Genomic DNA, 13,943 nt, shown 5'->3' with positions numbered 1-13,943 from the left:
ATAAATAAATAAATAAATAAATAAATAAATAAATAAATAAATAAATAAATAAATAAATAAATAAATAAATAAATAAATAAATAAATAAATAAATAAATAAATAAATAAATAAATAAATAAATAAATAAATAAATAAATAAATAAATAAATAAATAAATAAAAATAGCCACAGACATACGTGATAGAGGACCAGGTAAAAGACCCGTAGTCCACGTGTCATTCCCTAGAGTATTACTTCTTTGTTTAATGGCTGCCCATGAAAAGACACAGGAATATGGAAACTCAAAAAAATTACACCCTTATTCTACTGGAGAAAATGACACGTGGTCTGAGATGGAAAAACATTACGCCCAAGTGGATTTGGTGTATAAGGTATAAGATACGACTCGAACAAAGAATCTTATTCTCAAGAGAATGACACGTGGTCTGAGATGGTAAAACATTACGCCCAAGTGGATTTAGTGTATAAGGTATAAGATACGACTCGAACAAAGAATCTTATTCTCAAGAGAATGACACGTGGTCTGAGATGGTAAAACATTACGCCCAAGTGGATTTGGTGTATAAGGTATAAGATACGACTCGAACAAAGAATCTTATTCTCAAGAGAATGACACGTGGTCTGAGATGGTAAAACATTACGCCCAAGTGGATTTGGTGTATAAGGTATAAAATACGACTCGAACAAATAATCTTATTCTCAAGAGAATGACACGTGGTCTGAGATGGTAGAACATTACGCCCAAGGTAAAGAGGTCTATAGCAACCTTTAAGAACACTTTGATAACGAGTAAGAAAAGGGTATTGTTATATCTGGTTACAATCATTGATACAAAATAATTTACTTCGTCTCTAGGGAAGTGGTATGCCTGTGGTAGTAAATAGTGATGTTGATAGGAAAATCTACCTGTTTGATGAAGTGGCTGGTAAAATGCTGGGCTACCTGTGTCCTTAGAGATGGATCATGGCTTGGAAGCAATTTAATTGGAATAAAATAAGATTTTTATTTTTATTTACTTATTGTTAATTAACAAAACAAAACAAAACAAAAAACAAAAACAAAAAAACAAACAAACAAAAAACAAAACAAACAAAACAAAACAAAAAAACTCAAAGAATTCGTAATGATAACAAAGATAATTTATAAAAGATATTAAATAGTTGTTCGTTCTTTTTAATTCTTCAAATCTTGTCAAGTTTTATTTCGATAAGCATGTATCCTCGATTCACTATTTTCCATACATTGGTTCACTGGTCAAACACAAAGCGCTCAAGCGAGCCGCCAAGGTACTTTCAAAGGATTATTCAAATTTGAACCTTGCATCCTCGACTAAATGCTTTGTATTTGACCAGTGAACCGATGTATGGAAGATGGTGAATACAAACACAATTTTCATGACTATCTATTTACTGTGATGCATGACATATGTTATGTAAACTGATGTTACACCGTGCGTAATGGCGTGTAAATCATTCATCATTTGCATAAAAACAGAATGACCTCAGTTGACCCAGTAAGCTAGAATAATCCAACGTGCTTCAGTTTATAGTCACAGTCTCTACTTCTGACTTTCTCTTTCCTCTTCCGCCCTCCACACACCGAGTGTATGAAAGAGCAGCTTATCTTATCTTTAAAAACCCGACATTTTTAAACGAGAAAACGTTCAGAGCCAAGTCATGAAAGCTCGTAGAAGTCCATTTCTGGCCACAGTGTTGTTGAGCTTAATGACTGTGAAGTTCTGTTCTCTTGGACTCACGAATGCTTCAATTTGTCATGATTTGGAAGTCAATATCTCTGATTCAAGTTGTCAAGGACAGGTACAATGTCCAGCCTGTGTAAAGATATCCTGGTTTGAAAGAAAACCCTACGTCTATCGCCAGAAAAACAAAACCATAGGCATTTTACCAGGTACGTACGTGAGAAAACTACAGTGCCTAGCCTATTGTATCTGACAGTCATCTGACAGTTATCATACTGCTTGTATGTATGTGTCTACACAGGCCGAATGGGACATAATCTTATAAGACACAGGCTTAATAGTTACAAGCAAACAGTGTTATTATAACCAAGTGCATTATTGATGTTATTAGTCGAATAATATTTATTTGTTTATTAGTGACTTCAATGCAGATTACATATAATACATATAATAATATTCAACTATAAAACTTGAATAGACATCTCGATAAATGAGCAGTACTTAGGCCCTGTTTACATGGCGGTAGGGTCAGGCAAATCTGGTCTTCGTTACCCCGTAGAACGCAACACACAAAAGATAGTTTATAGCAGTAGCATTGTGTTTTATAGAACCTTCTCGTAAGAAGTTTTTGAAACCCACGTAAAACCCAAGTACTTTGGTGGACGTCAATCAAAAAGTGTTCCCGCGAAAATAAAAAATAAATGAACCTGTCGACTGGCCGTCCACCAAAACACGATCTTTCAGTTGCTGTTATTCTACAGTAAATCAACGAGTTCTTTGACTGAGAACTTTGTAGCTGTAGAAAATAGGACAAGCTTCATTTACGTACGTGACGTCATATACGCCATCTTGGATAAATCTTCCAGGGTTTTCGTTATAGTTTTCTTTAACAAGAAAGGCTTGTAGCTCTATCGTTATGAAACCTTGTCTATTAATTATGATTATTATTAATTATTTGGCTTTTCAAGGCTGAGACGAAGACTGGTAACAAATTTCGTAGTGCATTGGATTGAATTTGGGCGGATACGGTCACAAACCCCCACAATCCTTTGCAACACGAGGTAGTCAGCAATCTTTTCACTGAGTTAAATAAAATAGAATATAAAAACTAGTGACGATCTAGATGTAGTATTAACTTGATATATATGTTTGTCACGTGATTTAGAAGTGCTTGACCTGATGTTAAGTAAATGTTGTGGTAACCACACCCCTTCTTGCTGGCACTTACATCATTACGAACCCATCAGTAACCCCAGCAGGCTCCTCTTCGAAGTATCCAACGCACATATTGTCTACCCGGTCATCGTGGATTCCCAGGATCCTCTGGAAAATCCTGCTAACATGATTGGTTTAATTCCTCCTTCGAGTATTTCATTCGTGGTACTCAAAGACAAGCGAGAAAGTTTTCCTAAGAAACTATTGATGTCTGTATTTGAAGCATGGCCTGTTCTTATACTTACATTGTTGTTGTCTATCTTGGCTGGTATCGTTCTATGGTTGGCGGTATGTAACTGGTATAATAAGCAGATAATGTTATTCCCGTGTTACCCCACCCCCAGGGGTGCACGGTTATCCCCGATAGATTATTTATCACGTTACTCCTTCCCCCCTCCTTTTCGGGTTTTCTCTAATGTTATTATATACTATGTTTTGCGCCTCCAGGAGATTAGAGCCAATCCCGAGGAGTTTCCACGCACTTTCATCGGAGGAGCATGGGAAGGATTCTGGTGGGCATTCGTCTCCATGACAACAGTTGGGTAAGACCATCAACGGTTTCTTTCTACCTTTTTATCCCTGTCATGATCACTGCCTTATAATTAAATCTACAAACGTTAACACTTAAAATGACTACCCTCCACACTTCATCATTACTAACCAATACTAGGATGTAAAAGAATCATTGAGGACGTAAAAAAACCCTGGCAGTGACCACCCTCAGTGTCTATACTCTCATTAACCATGATCTTAAGCGCCTTTGAGTATATACATGCTTATAAAAAGTGCGCTAAATAAATCAATGCTACATCATATTTTTATTACAAACCGTCCATTTCATTCGAGTATTGTTTCCCTAACGTCCGAAATGTCACAAGTACAGCGTTAAAGTTTTCTTCTTATTCACTTGTTGTTTCAAAGGTACGGTGATCGGGCACCGCGTTCCTTCTTGGGTCGTGTGTTTGCCGTCATGTGGATTCTCCTTGGTATATGTATTGTATCAATCTTTACTGCAACACTCACAACCTCGCTCACCACTATCAGCTTAGATACCAAGAGGAGTGTCACTGGTTCCAAGGTACAACATCGAAACTCTCCTCCCTAAGTCCCTTTCCCAGATTGCGAACATGGTGCATTGTGGTCTATCTTGGGTACAAACATATTCATCATCCAATATATATTGGTGTTTGTCCCCAAGCTATACCACAATGCATCATGTTCATCGAACTCCGAAAAGGCCTGTGCAGGTCGACTAGTTGAACATTAATTACGCATGACCGCACGACCATCAAATAAGTGACGTCAATGGAACTTATAATTAAAAGACGGGTGATGAAATGAAATATCCTTTCCAATTCCAAACAGCACAACAGGAAAGGGATTTGAATGGTGCATGGTAGTCTAGTGTGATCGTTATAGTAAACAGTACATTATCGTGACACACTCTTATGACTACAACATCCAAAACTATCACCAACAGTCTTTCTGAAGACTACACAACTCATCCACACGTTTACACTCAACACCCATATAGTACTGAATATATTAGCATATCATTAAAAATGTCTAGGTCATCTAAGGAATGGTACTTTTTTGATTGGGGCTGAGAGATTCTCAGTAAATTTTTCTTCCACTCGGTACGAAATTCATCACCTCCTTGTTTAGTCAACAAGGAACTAGGTTTGACTCCCCACAAAACTTTTTACTAAAAACCCTCCCCTCTAGAGCTCCAGCCTTCTTCCCAATACAAAGCGTATCTTCCCTAACAACCACTCATGACTGATTATAGATTGGTGTTCTACAACGATCTATCGAACTGTCTATGGCAATGCAACAACAGGCTGATATCACAGGTAAAAATGACAATTTATCTTGTTTCCTTCAAAACTACGTTTATAAACAAAAACATTGAAAGCTACAGGTACAGTTTTTTCCTGTTAAGTCGATCCACTGGGGGCTTATTCTTTTTCAGTGCTTTTGGAGTGGGTGCTTATTAGAAGACAGGCTCATTAGAGGAAATACGGTAGACGAAAAAAAATACTAGGAATGGGGGTTGAAAGACAGCGTACATTACTTTAGGAACAGCCAGGGGCTTAGCGAGGTCTCGATTATAGGGGACGGGCGACAATTTACCATTTTCCCGCCAAATCCACAGGAATCCCTTATGAACTAATTAGATCCCCCCCCCCAGTGGAGCAGGCGTAGCTTGGTTGGTTAGTGCGCGGACTTCAAAGCTAAACGTCCTCGGGATTAAGGTTAGCTTTGATGAAGAGAGGGAATAAAGTAAACACCGTCGTTGGTTCTAGATAATTTACCTTTTTCTCTCTTTACGTGTACAGTTTATTCGAGTATTGAGGAGATAAGAACTGCTTTGGACGATAAACAGATAAGTGGTAAGAATAATCCAGAAAAGTATAGATGATATATTTATGGTATTAATGTATCTATTTGTTGTTTCCAGGCGCCTTTTTGGACAAGTACTTCATAAACTTCTATGAAGAACTCTTTCCTCAAAACATTTTTAAGGTCGATCAAGTAATAACCCAAAACAAAATGCAGTACGGTGTTGTGGTGAACCATACGGCGATAGACAAGTGCTTCCGTAAACTACTGCATCAAGATCGATTTATAGTTTACAACTACATTAAAAACGAGCTACACAGGACACTCAAGGTATCTCATGATGCATTATTATATTTTAAGCTGTATCTAAAGATGGATATACACAAGATATATACCATAATAAATTGGGTTTATGCCAAGATGCAACAGGATATATACCATACTTACATAGATCGGCCAATAAATTTAACTGAGCACGTGACTATTTGATTGACAGATAGAGAATAATAAAGTGGCCATACGCAACTCTCAGAGCATTTTCGATCCCACGGGTGATTTATTCTATCCGTCGCTGTATTCTTGTGTCACCCTGGTTATCGTTATCTTCCTCATTGGTTTGGTGGCCGAGTTTGCTTACTTCAAGCCCAGCAGATGTTTGCAAAAAAAGCGTAAGTTACAAACAAATACTTCATGTCAATCCCTTTTAGCTTTCGTGTAGAACCGTGAGGAGATTAGATGGTTTTGAACTTGTCGCGCTGTGATTGTTGATTAGAACGAAACGTCGTGAATGTTTCCGGGTTTTTTCCACTGATAGCGCACCAGCAAAATCGCGCGTCTACACACTGTTTACGTCATATTTTGCATATATTGTGGCTGGATATTTTTATAACAGATACCTACGACCTTGAAGATGGAATGGCCATGGAAGATATCAAGGACAGCGAAGTGATTGAATACAAAGAACTGGAAAACGAAATGGTAGAAGAAATGCGCGCAATCTTCCAGAAATACCGAGAAAAAATGGCAGAATCTTATTCGACCAAAACAAACAAATCTTGATTAAAACTCCCCTTAAAACCGCTGTACAAGATGACCAATGCGCCTTCCAAGAATGCCGCTGTACAATATGACCAATGCGCCTTCCAAGAATGCCGCTGTACAAGATGACCAATGCGCCTTCCAAGAATGCCGCTGTACAATATGACCAATGCGCCTTCCAAGAATGCCGCTGTACAAGATGACCAATGCGCCTTCCAAGAATGCCGCTGTACAATATGACCAGTGCGCCTTCCAAGAATGCCGCTGTACAAGATGACCTGTGCGCCTTCCAAGAATGCCGCTGTACAAGATGACCAGTGCGCCTTCCAATAATGCCGCTGTACAAGATGACCTATGCGCCTTCCAGGAATGCCGCTGTACAAGATGATCTGGATGTCTTTCAAAAAGACATCTACAAAATAACCACCAATGATTATTTTGAAAACTATAAAATTCTAATTTTATTAATATTTTATTTAGTATTATTACTTATCGAGGATTCGTAAGTGTAATAGTTCATGTTAGTATCAGTCAACTGTCTAGTAGTAAAACAATTTGTAGTGTCCTTTAAGGTGCGATTACACGGAGTAATTGTCTCTGCAACTTGTCTTAAAACGTTGCGACATAAGTTGCATGAGTATTTTCACAGTGCAACAGAGACGCAAACAACTGCCGCAATTTGTCTCGCAACATTTTTTTTTCAAATCCGTTGCCAGACAAGTTGCAGAGAAAATTGCTCCATGTTATCGCGCCTTTTAAGAAAATAAAAGTATTTTTGGATACGTAATAAGTGATTACCGCCATAATCCTTTACGCACACGACATGTCCTGAATCTCCTTTACACTCATAAAATAAATCCATCATCCTTTGTCACAACAATTTGAGCCTTTGTGCACAACATGACACTTTGACCCTGTACATGTGATATATCCTTGATCCTTCACGCACGTGATACATCTATGATTCTTTGCGCATATCAGGTGATACATCCATTATCCTTTACGCATAACATGTGACACATCCATGATCCTTTGCGCATAACATGTGATACATCCATGATCCTTTGCGCATAACATGTGATACATACATGATCCTTTGCGATCTTCTTTATGATCATTGTAATCACACACACACTAGCTGACCTGCTGGTCCTTTGGAATATTAATTTGACTCAATATCACAGTTAATTTCTCGTAGTTCATCTTCATCTCCTTCAGCTGTTGGTTCGCTTCGTTGTTCTGTTTCATCACCGAGGTTCGTTTTCTTTTCTCTTCTTCAAGCTTCACTTCGGCAGCCGATAACGCTGCTTTCAAATCTGCAACTGTCTGTTCCAAATTTACAAGCAACTCACTCAGCGAACGTTTCTCTTCTTTGAGTTCATATGATAATTGTCTAGTTTTAGCATTCTTATTTGAATTCTGTCTGTGTTTCCAATAAAGGTCCTTAAAAAGTCTTTGTAAAAGTCTAACTTTACGAGCTAATACTCTATCGCGGTTTCGTAAATACTTTGCTGTTTCTTCAGCTTTTTCCAGTTTTTTAACTACCGATCCATTCATATCCTCCAGTTCTTTCTTCTCCAGAACCAATCGCTGTATTTGTTCCATATTTTTCTGTGCATTTTTCTCGAGTACATGACGTTCTCCCTTCAAGTCTGTAACTTCTAGTTCCAGCTTTGCACTTTTGAGCAGCAAAGACAGATATTTTTCATTCAACTGACTGCGACTTTCTTCGGCCAGTTCGTACATACTTTGCATCGAAATACGCGAATCTCGTTCTCTCTTCGCAGCCTCCTGCGCTACTTTAATTCCTTTGAGTAATTTTAAATTCTTATGTCCCAATAAAGATTTCTCCATTGCAATTCCTTCAATCCTGGTCTCCAGCAACTGTTTTTCGCGTTCCACTCGAAGGAGACTGGACTCTAGGTGGTCTAATCTTGTCTTGATGACGTCAGAATCACAACGCCCACTCGTTGTTTCAAACAATGCAGCCTCGGTTCCATGCTTTAGAATAAACTGGATCAATGCTTCCGCCGTGCGTTCGGATTCTTCAGGAAGCCGAACCGAAAAATCTTTCCTGAAAAATAAAAAAAAGGAATAAAAAATTCGTGGTTCTAACCAATGAAATAAACTTCACATTCATGTGCGTTTACCTTTTGGCAGGAAACAAGATAATGGTGGGATAAGCAGCCACCGTGTGTTGCCATGGTAAGTCATTTTGATCACCATCGATTCTAATAACAAAGAATGAATCAGTAACGAACTTGTTCCGCATGGAATTATGGGAAGCAAGATGGCGGAGCTGAACAATTTGCACAGTCTGAAAATACTGAACCAAATCAGTGCGTTTAACCAAACTTACCTTGCTATGGTCACGTGTTTATTATTCTTAAAAAATCGTGCTACGGTCAAGAGGACTGGGGCGAGATTAATGCAGAAGCCGCACCATGAGGCGTAGTACATCAGTAAAACATCCTGGTAAAAAAAAAAAAGACGCAAGATGCAGTTATTTCTAGTATTCTTATAAAAGCCGTAAGAAGAAAAAGAAAAAGAAAGCATTGATTCGGTACCTTTTCATCGTCCATTACATTATCGTCCAAAGTAGCTGAAGTCACTTCTAATACGCATGCGTGTGGTTCAGGGCATGCGTTACTTGGTTTGTCCGCTGACCGCAGTGCTTGCTTTAGCCTGGTGTTCATGAAGTGCATCACAAACTCAACTGTAAGTAGAACAATAATAAAGACACAATAAAGTGTTAACAAAGACACAATACAAGAGTCCAATGCATTGAATAAGGAAACAGGTATAAAAAAGTTGGTAACAACACGGATAGATAGACTAACCTATTGTGTTGTTATTGATAGGAAGCTCTTCGTTCAGTACGTGGTGAACTTCATTCTTGAAAACAAAAATGAGAAAAATGTCTAATGAATAAATAAAGTCACAGCTTGTTGCAAGACATGCTAAAGTCGTTATTAGTAGCGAGTTTCCCATCCCACTTCCACTAAGGAGTACAACGTATCCAACCTCACCTTCACATCCACAATTGCCAAAGCCAGTTTATTTTTAAGGACATCGAGACTCCCTTTCACACCAAGCCGTTGCACAACACTCCAGAACCTTCCAGTATCCATATAGAAGAAATTGACAGATCGGTTGCTATGACAACTAGCTCCATTAAAGACTGTGACATGCCCAGTCCTGTTGCATCCATCACGTGACCCGATTGTTTGATTTCTTGCTGTGGTATTTCTTTGGACAGTTTGAACACTTCCAGTGCTTACTGCTGCTGGTGGTGGCGTGACACTAGATTGACCAGGCAGACCACCATGGGTTGCCTGTAGCCCAGAATATACACTTTCATTATCAACATGTCCTTTTTGCAAAGGTTCAATAGCCTTCAAGAGTTTATAATACAAACTATCAAACAGATTATCAATACTTTGTTGTATCATTGGATCATCTGTAAAAGGAAACATTTTTCTTAGTTCTGCCATCCTATGGTCTGTTGCACTTTGTGAGGCTCGTCCACAACAGATACTGGCCTTAAGTCCAGGATAATAAAAGGTCTGTATACTACTACAAGATGCAGTCATACTTAAACCATTTCTACGTAATCGATTAAGTATGACGTCAAACGCGTTCCCATGGTGACAATGAGGTCCTTTATTACAGCAAATATCACAGACGTTTTTTCTGTTGTATGTTTTATCCTTCAAAACTAGTGAACCACATAGGAAATGATCTTGTTCCGTTAGGGTACGTGACGGGCGGATGTCATTAAGATTAACTGGGGTAAAGGGGAGCTCCTCTTCCTCTGTCGGCTGGGTCTCAATGCTGTGTGCTTCTGATGTTGTCTTATTTACACACGAGCAGTTGTGATAATGTGTGGCCACTTGTGTGAACTAGAAAGAAAGAAAAATTAACTGGGACAAGAATTAAAGTTCAGCGATCCACCTAGAGCCCTTGCAATAGTGACGTCACAGTAAAGTATAGATAGTATACTTACCAGTGCTAGGAGAGGGGATGATATTGCTTGTGTTCTGAGGGGCAAGAAGAGTATGACAGCTGGTTTGTCATTAAGCTGGTATTCTAGTGCATGTCTGTTGGTAGGTCTGGGAACAAGCTCTACAATCAACTGAAAGACAACAAATATTCATTCCCGGATAATTTTTGGGTTATCATTAAAGCTAGCTTCTTTCTTTTCACTTCAACAAACACAAAACCTTTCCATGCATTATACATAATACAGTGGCCAATTCCTTGGCCTGGAAATAGCTAAATTATATTCTGGAGGTTGTATTTATGCTATAGAAACACCAATCACAATTGATTCTCAGGGAGTTGTAATTGGGCTCGTTCTATCAATGACAGAAGTTATTTTCTTTTATCATGATTTCTTTCTTTACCTCTTTCCTGCTCTTTGATATCCAGTCTGATATATTTTGTACTGTGGTGTTAACCGTAGGATTGTAAAACTAAAAGAAAAACAATTAGCAAATAAATATTTTTATATTTACTAGAAGAAACGAATGAGGGAAAGAAAAAGGAAGATGAAAAAGAAGAAAGTAACAGTTGACTCACCAGGGTGGGGTGAAGCAATCTGTAGAAAGAAATCTCTCCATTCCTCGTCATCCCTGCTTTTCGTGCTAATTTAACATCAGTGATTAAACCAAACAAAGGTCTGGAAACTTGAATAACAACATGTAAAAGTTAAGTTCAAAATACTGTGGGCTTTATTTGTGTTGATTAAATATTTACCCATTTGTGTCATCCTCTAGATTTAATGGTTGTGCATTGAGAATCATACATGAACATGGATACCAATCAAACAAAGATTCTTAATATTCTCAAGAGAAATGTGGTCAGTAATCAATGGGAAAACATTATGCCCAAGCTAAAGAGGTCTATTAAAATTATATTCAGGAGAAGTAATTGATGGTATAGGGGGTTTAATGATGCAAAAGAATCATGTGCTGTAAGCAATAATATGTATGCTGGCATAAACACAGTTCTGGGGTTGCCTGTGAACCTTCTCTCCATTATGTACTGGGGTGCCTGTGAACCTTCTCTTCATTATGTACTGGGGTGCCTGTGGACCTTCTCTATATTATGTACTGAGAGTACATGTAGTTGGAGGTAGGAAAGCTATAGTATAAGCAATATATATTGAAAACACCCTTGATATCAACGGTAGTATTAATACCTTGTCCAGTAAAAGATAATGCTGTCCCAAAGAAACATAGATACTCTTTGCTTTCAAGGTTGTCATGGTAACTCAAGACCACTTCCTAATATGGAGAGAGATCATTGAGTCAACAAACGATCATGAAGAAATAGAAAACGCGCGCGCGTGCTGTTTGCTGTTATAAAGCACATGGGGGTTGGCAGAACACGAGAGAAGCGTTAGGAGAAGCACGACGTGTAGCGGAGTGCTTCTGGACACTTCTCGAGTGTTCTGCCAATCCCCAAGTGCTTTATGACTGTACACAGCACAGCAAGCAAGTTTTCTATTTCTTTTATGAAATACAAATTACAATAATAGATAGGAATGACGCAATGGAAAGTGCGTGCACGTGCAATGTGCTCTCATAAAGCACCCGCTCCAAACCAATCAGAACGCGACATTCATAACAGTTATTCTATTATACATGTATAACGCACATTGTATAACAGAAATAAGTCGGGGAGAATAATTCTATGCCATGATTATGCAGCCCTTGGCTTTCATCAATCAAATTTCAAACAATCTGAGCTTGTAATTTTTTGATTGACAGAAGCCAAAAAGCCAGATTTCCGAGGCTGTGATGGTCAAATAAGTAATGTTAAATGTAACTGCATTCAATAGGCTGTTTGCATGAAGGCTTCATTTGTCTACGACTACCAAAATGCTTTGCAAATTTTCTTTCTTATTCAAATTTGTATTTCCTCATGAGAATAGTAAGACAATTGGTGCTAATTAACTGAACAAAAGAAAGTGTACCAATGAGATTCTAGTAGTGGTAATAGTTACTAAAGACATAATTCAAGTGTCCAATGCATCGTACCTGGTTTTTGTTTTTCATTTCTTGTAGGTCTGTCTCTCTTGTGATGTATGAAAAAGGCCTGACAACATTCTGAATAAACCTTACCTACATAAATATAATGTTTGTAAACTCTGTAAGATTTAAATCAAAACATGTTTCAGGCTTTTCTTAAATCCTACCAAATGTTCTAACTCCTCCTTAAATAATTGACTTATTAACCTGGGCCGGGTTGTTCAAAGCTGGATTAGAGCTAATCCAGGATTAACTCTATAGGTCTTATTAAGAGTTAACCCAGGATTAGCACTAATAATTAGTGTAATAATTAATAATTATTGGGCTTTGAACAACTGGGCCCTGTCACTCTGTCATAAACTAATTACCATATACGAAGAATGGACGTCATAATCTTCAGGGTATTGAACGCCAGCAAAGTCAGTATGGTATGCGAGGATCTTTGGGAATGAATCAAGGATGTATTTTTCTTTACATGATCCTGTCCAACAGTTAATGGCAATAAATGTCACCTAGAACAAATCATGCAATTAAATTATTACTGCATGAGAATAAAACATGTTCACACTTTATCTAAATTATAAATGAGGACTTTGTTCTTTTTTATATTTTCTTTCTTTCTTTATTGCGGGGGGTGGTTGTCACGTACCCTTCACTCCCCTGTAATAATGTCCAACTGTTCCTTTAATATGAATAAATGAATACTCACCTCTCGATGCAGAATATTTGCAGCTCTTACAAACTGTGGCACAATACTTCTTGACTGTCCACACCATGGTGCATAAAATAAGACAAACTTCAATGGACTTTGATCCAGAAAACTAGACAATGTATCCAGAGATCCATTTGTGATTTCATGAACTTTTGCCTTAGAATTGAAAAGTGGCCAGTGCTTTGGGAAGGCAGATACATTTTCTCCCCTAGAAAATAATCATATCCAGACGAAGAACCATTGATATATCATTTACTTCTGGCAGACATTAAGATCTCTTTGTTGTATTCTAATGTAATGCAAGATGGGCGTATCATAACTACAAGCAAATAACAAGAACCGTTGATTCTAAGTGTGAGAATAACTGAGAAACAGATCGACTAAGATATATAAGTTGCTTTATCGTTTGAATATTAAATTATTTGCTTGAATCTTGAAATAAAGAAATTACTGAGGGGCAGTACTTTCAAATTGTTAAAATAAAGTCTATCAGCTTAACAAATTTTTTTTACAGCAAAAATTTAAAAAATACGTATATTATGGTGTATTTTATATTGTACCGTTGTCTTCTCAATTGATCCTAAAATATTTACGACTATTGTATAGCTTATTTCGGAAATTAAGCTTAAATAAGATAAAGTGTTGATGTTTTTTTACCGGCATGAGATCCAAGCACAGCCCACAGCAAAACAAACCAAAACAAGGCAAAGGAAAAGGCATGGATGGCGAGTCATGATGTTCACTACATTGTGTAGACATCCACGTCCCATTCATGCACTTGTTCTTGTCTTCTTTACTCTTCTCTTGTCCTGTTGTTACTCCATTCGAATACAGCCACGTACTAGACACCAGTACTCACGGACAACACAACACAGGGTGACCGCAAGCAATATGTAAGGC

The 13,943-nt window shown here is 37.9% G+C and overlaps 2 protein-coding genes across 3 annotated transcripts; one reads left to right on the top strand and one right to left on the bottom strand.

The window, feature by feature from the left end:
- Window positions 1–1,358: 1,358 nt before the first annotated feature.
- Window positions 1,359–10,940, top strand: LOC116303242 (uncharacterized). Of its 2 annotated transcripts, none has more exons than XM_031712754.2 (9): window positions 1,359–1,909; window positions 2,866–3,203; window positions 3,363–3,457; window positions 3,837–3,993; window positions 4,705–4,768; window positions 5,255–5,308; window positions 5,377–5,588; window positions 5,755–5,926; window positions 10,817–10,940. In XM_031712754.2, exons 1-9 carry the CDS (start codon window positions 1,678–1,680, stop codon window positions 10,870–10,872), a joined length of 1,380 nt encoding a protein of 459 aa, XP_031568614.1. In that variant the 5' UTR covers window positions 1,359–1,677; the 3' UTR covers window positions 10,873–10,940. The 2 variants fall into 2 exon arrangements, with proteins under 2 accessions (XP_031568614.1, XP_088888254.1); XM_089032128.1 differs by lacking the exon at window positions 10,817–10,940 and adding an exon at window positions 6,151–7,086 and having other exon boundaries at window positions 1,365–1,909.
- On the bottom strand, window positions 7,217–13,941 carry LOC116303239 (thioredoxin domain-containing protein 11). Its single transcript, XM_031712739.2, has 14 exons — window positions 13,701–13,941; window positions 13,041–13,251; window positions 12,700–12,843; window positions 12,341–12,424; window positions 11,500–11,584; window positions 10,878–10,984; window positions 10,703–10,771; window positions 10,303–10,431; window positions 9,326–10,198; window positions 9,137–9,191; window positions 8,864–9,012; window positions 8,656–8,768; window positions 8,447–8,527; window positions 7,217–8,370 (listed from the first exon to the last, which is right to left on the bottom strand). Exons 1-14 carry the CDS (start codon window positions 13,811–13,813, stop codon window positions 7,431–7,433), a joined length of 3,153 nt encoding a protein of 1,050 aa, XP_031568599.2. The 5' UTR covers window positions 13,814–13,941; the 3' UTR covers window positions 7,217–7,430.
- Window positions 13,942–13,943: the final 2 nt, after the last annotated feature.

The sequence above is a fragment of the Actinia tenebrosa genome, unplaced genomic scaffold, assembly GCF_029948245.1.
Source record: "Actinia tenebrosa isolate PJP-AT-01 unplaced genomic scaffold, QUT_ActTen_1.0 PGA_scaffold1__47_contigs__length_23844297, whole genome shotgun sequence".
NCBI lineage: Eukaryota > Metazoa > Cnidaria > Anthozoa > Actiniaria > Actiniidae > Actinia > Actinia tenebrosa.
The sequence above is the reverse complement of the archived record's forward strand: the minus strand, read 5'-3'. Positions and strand labels throughout refer to the sequence as shown.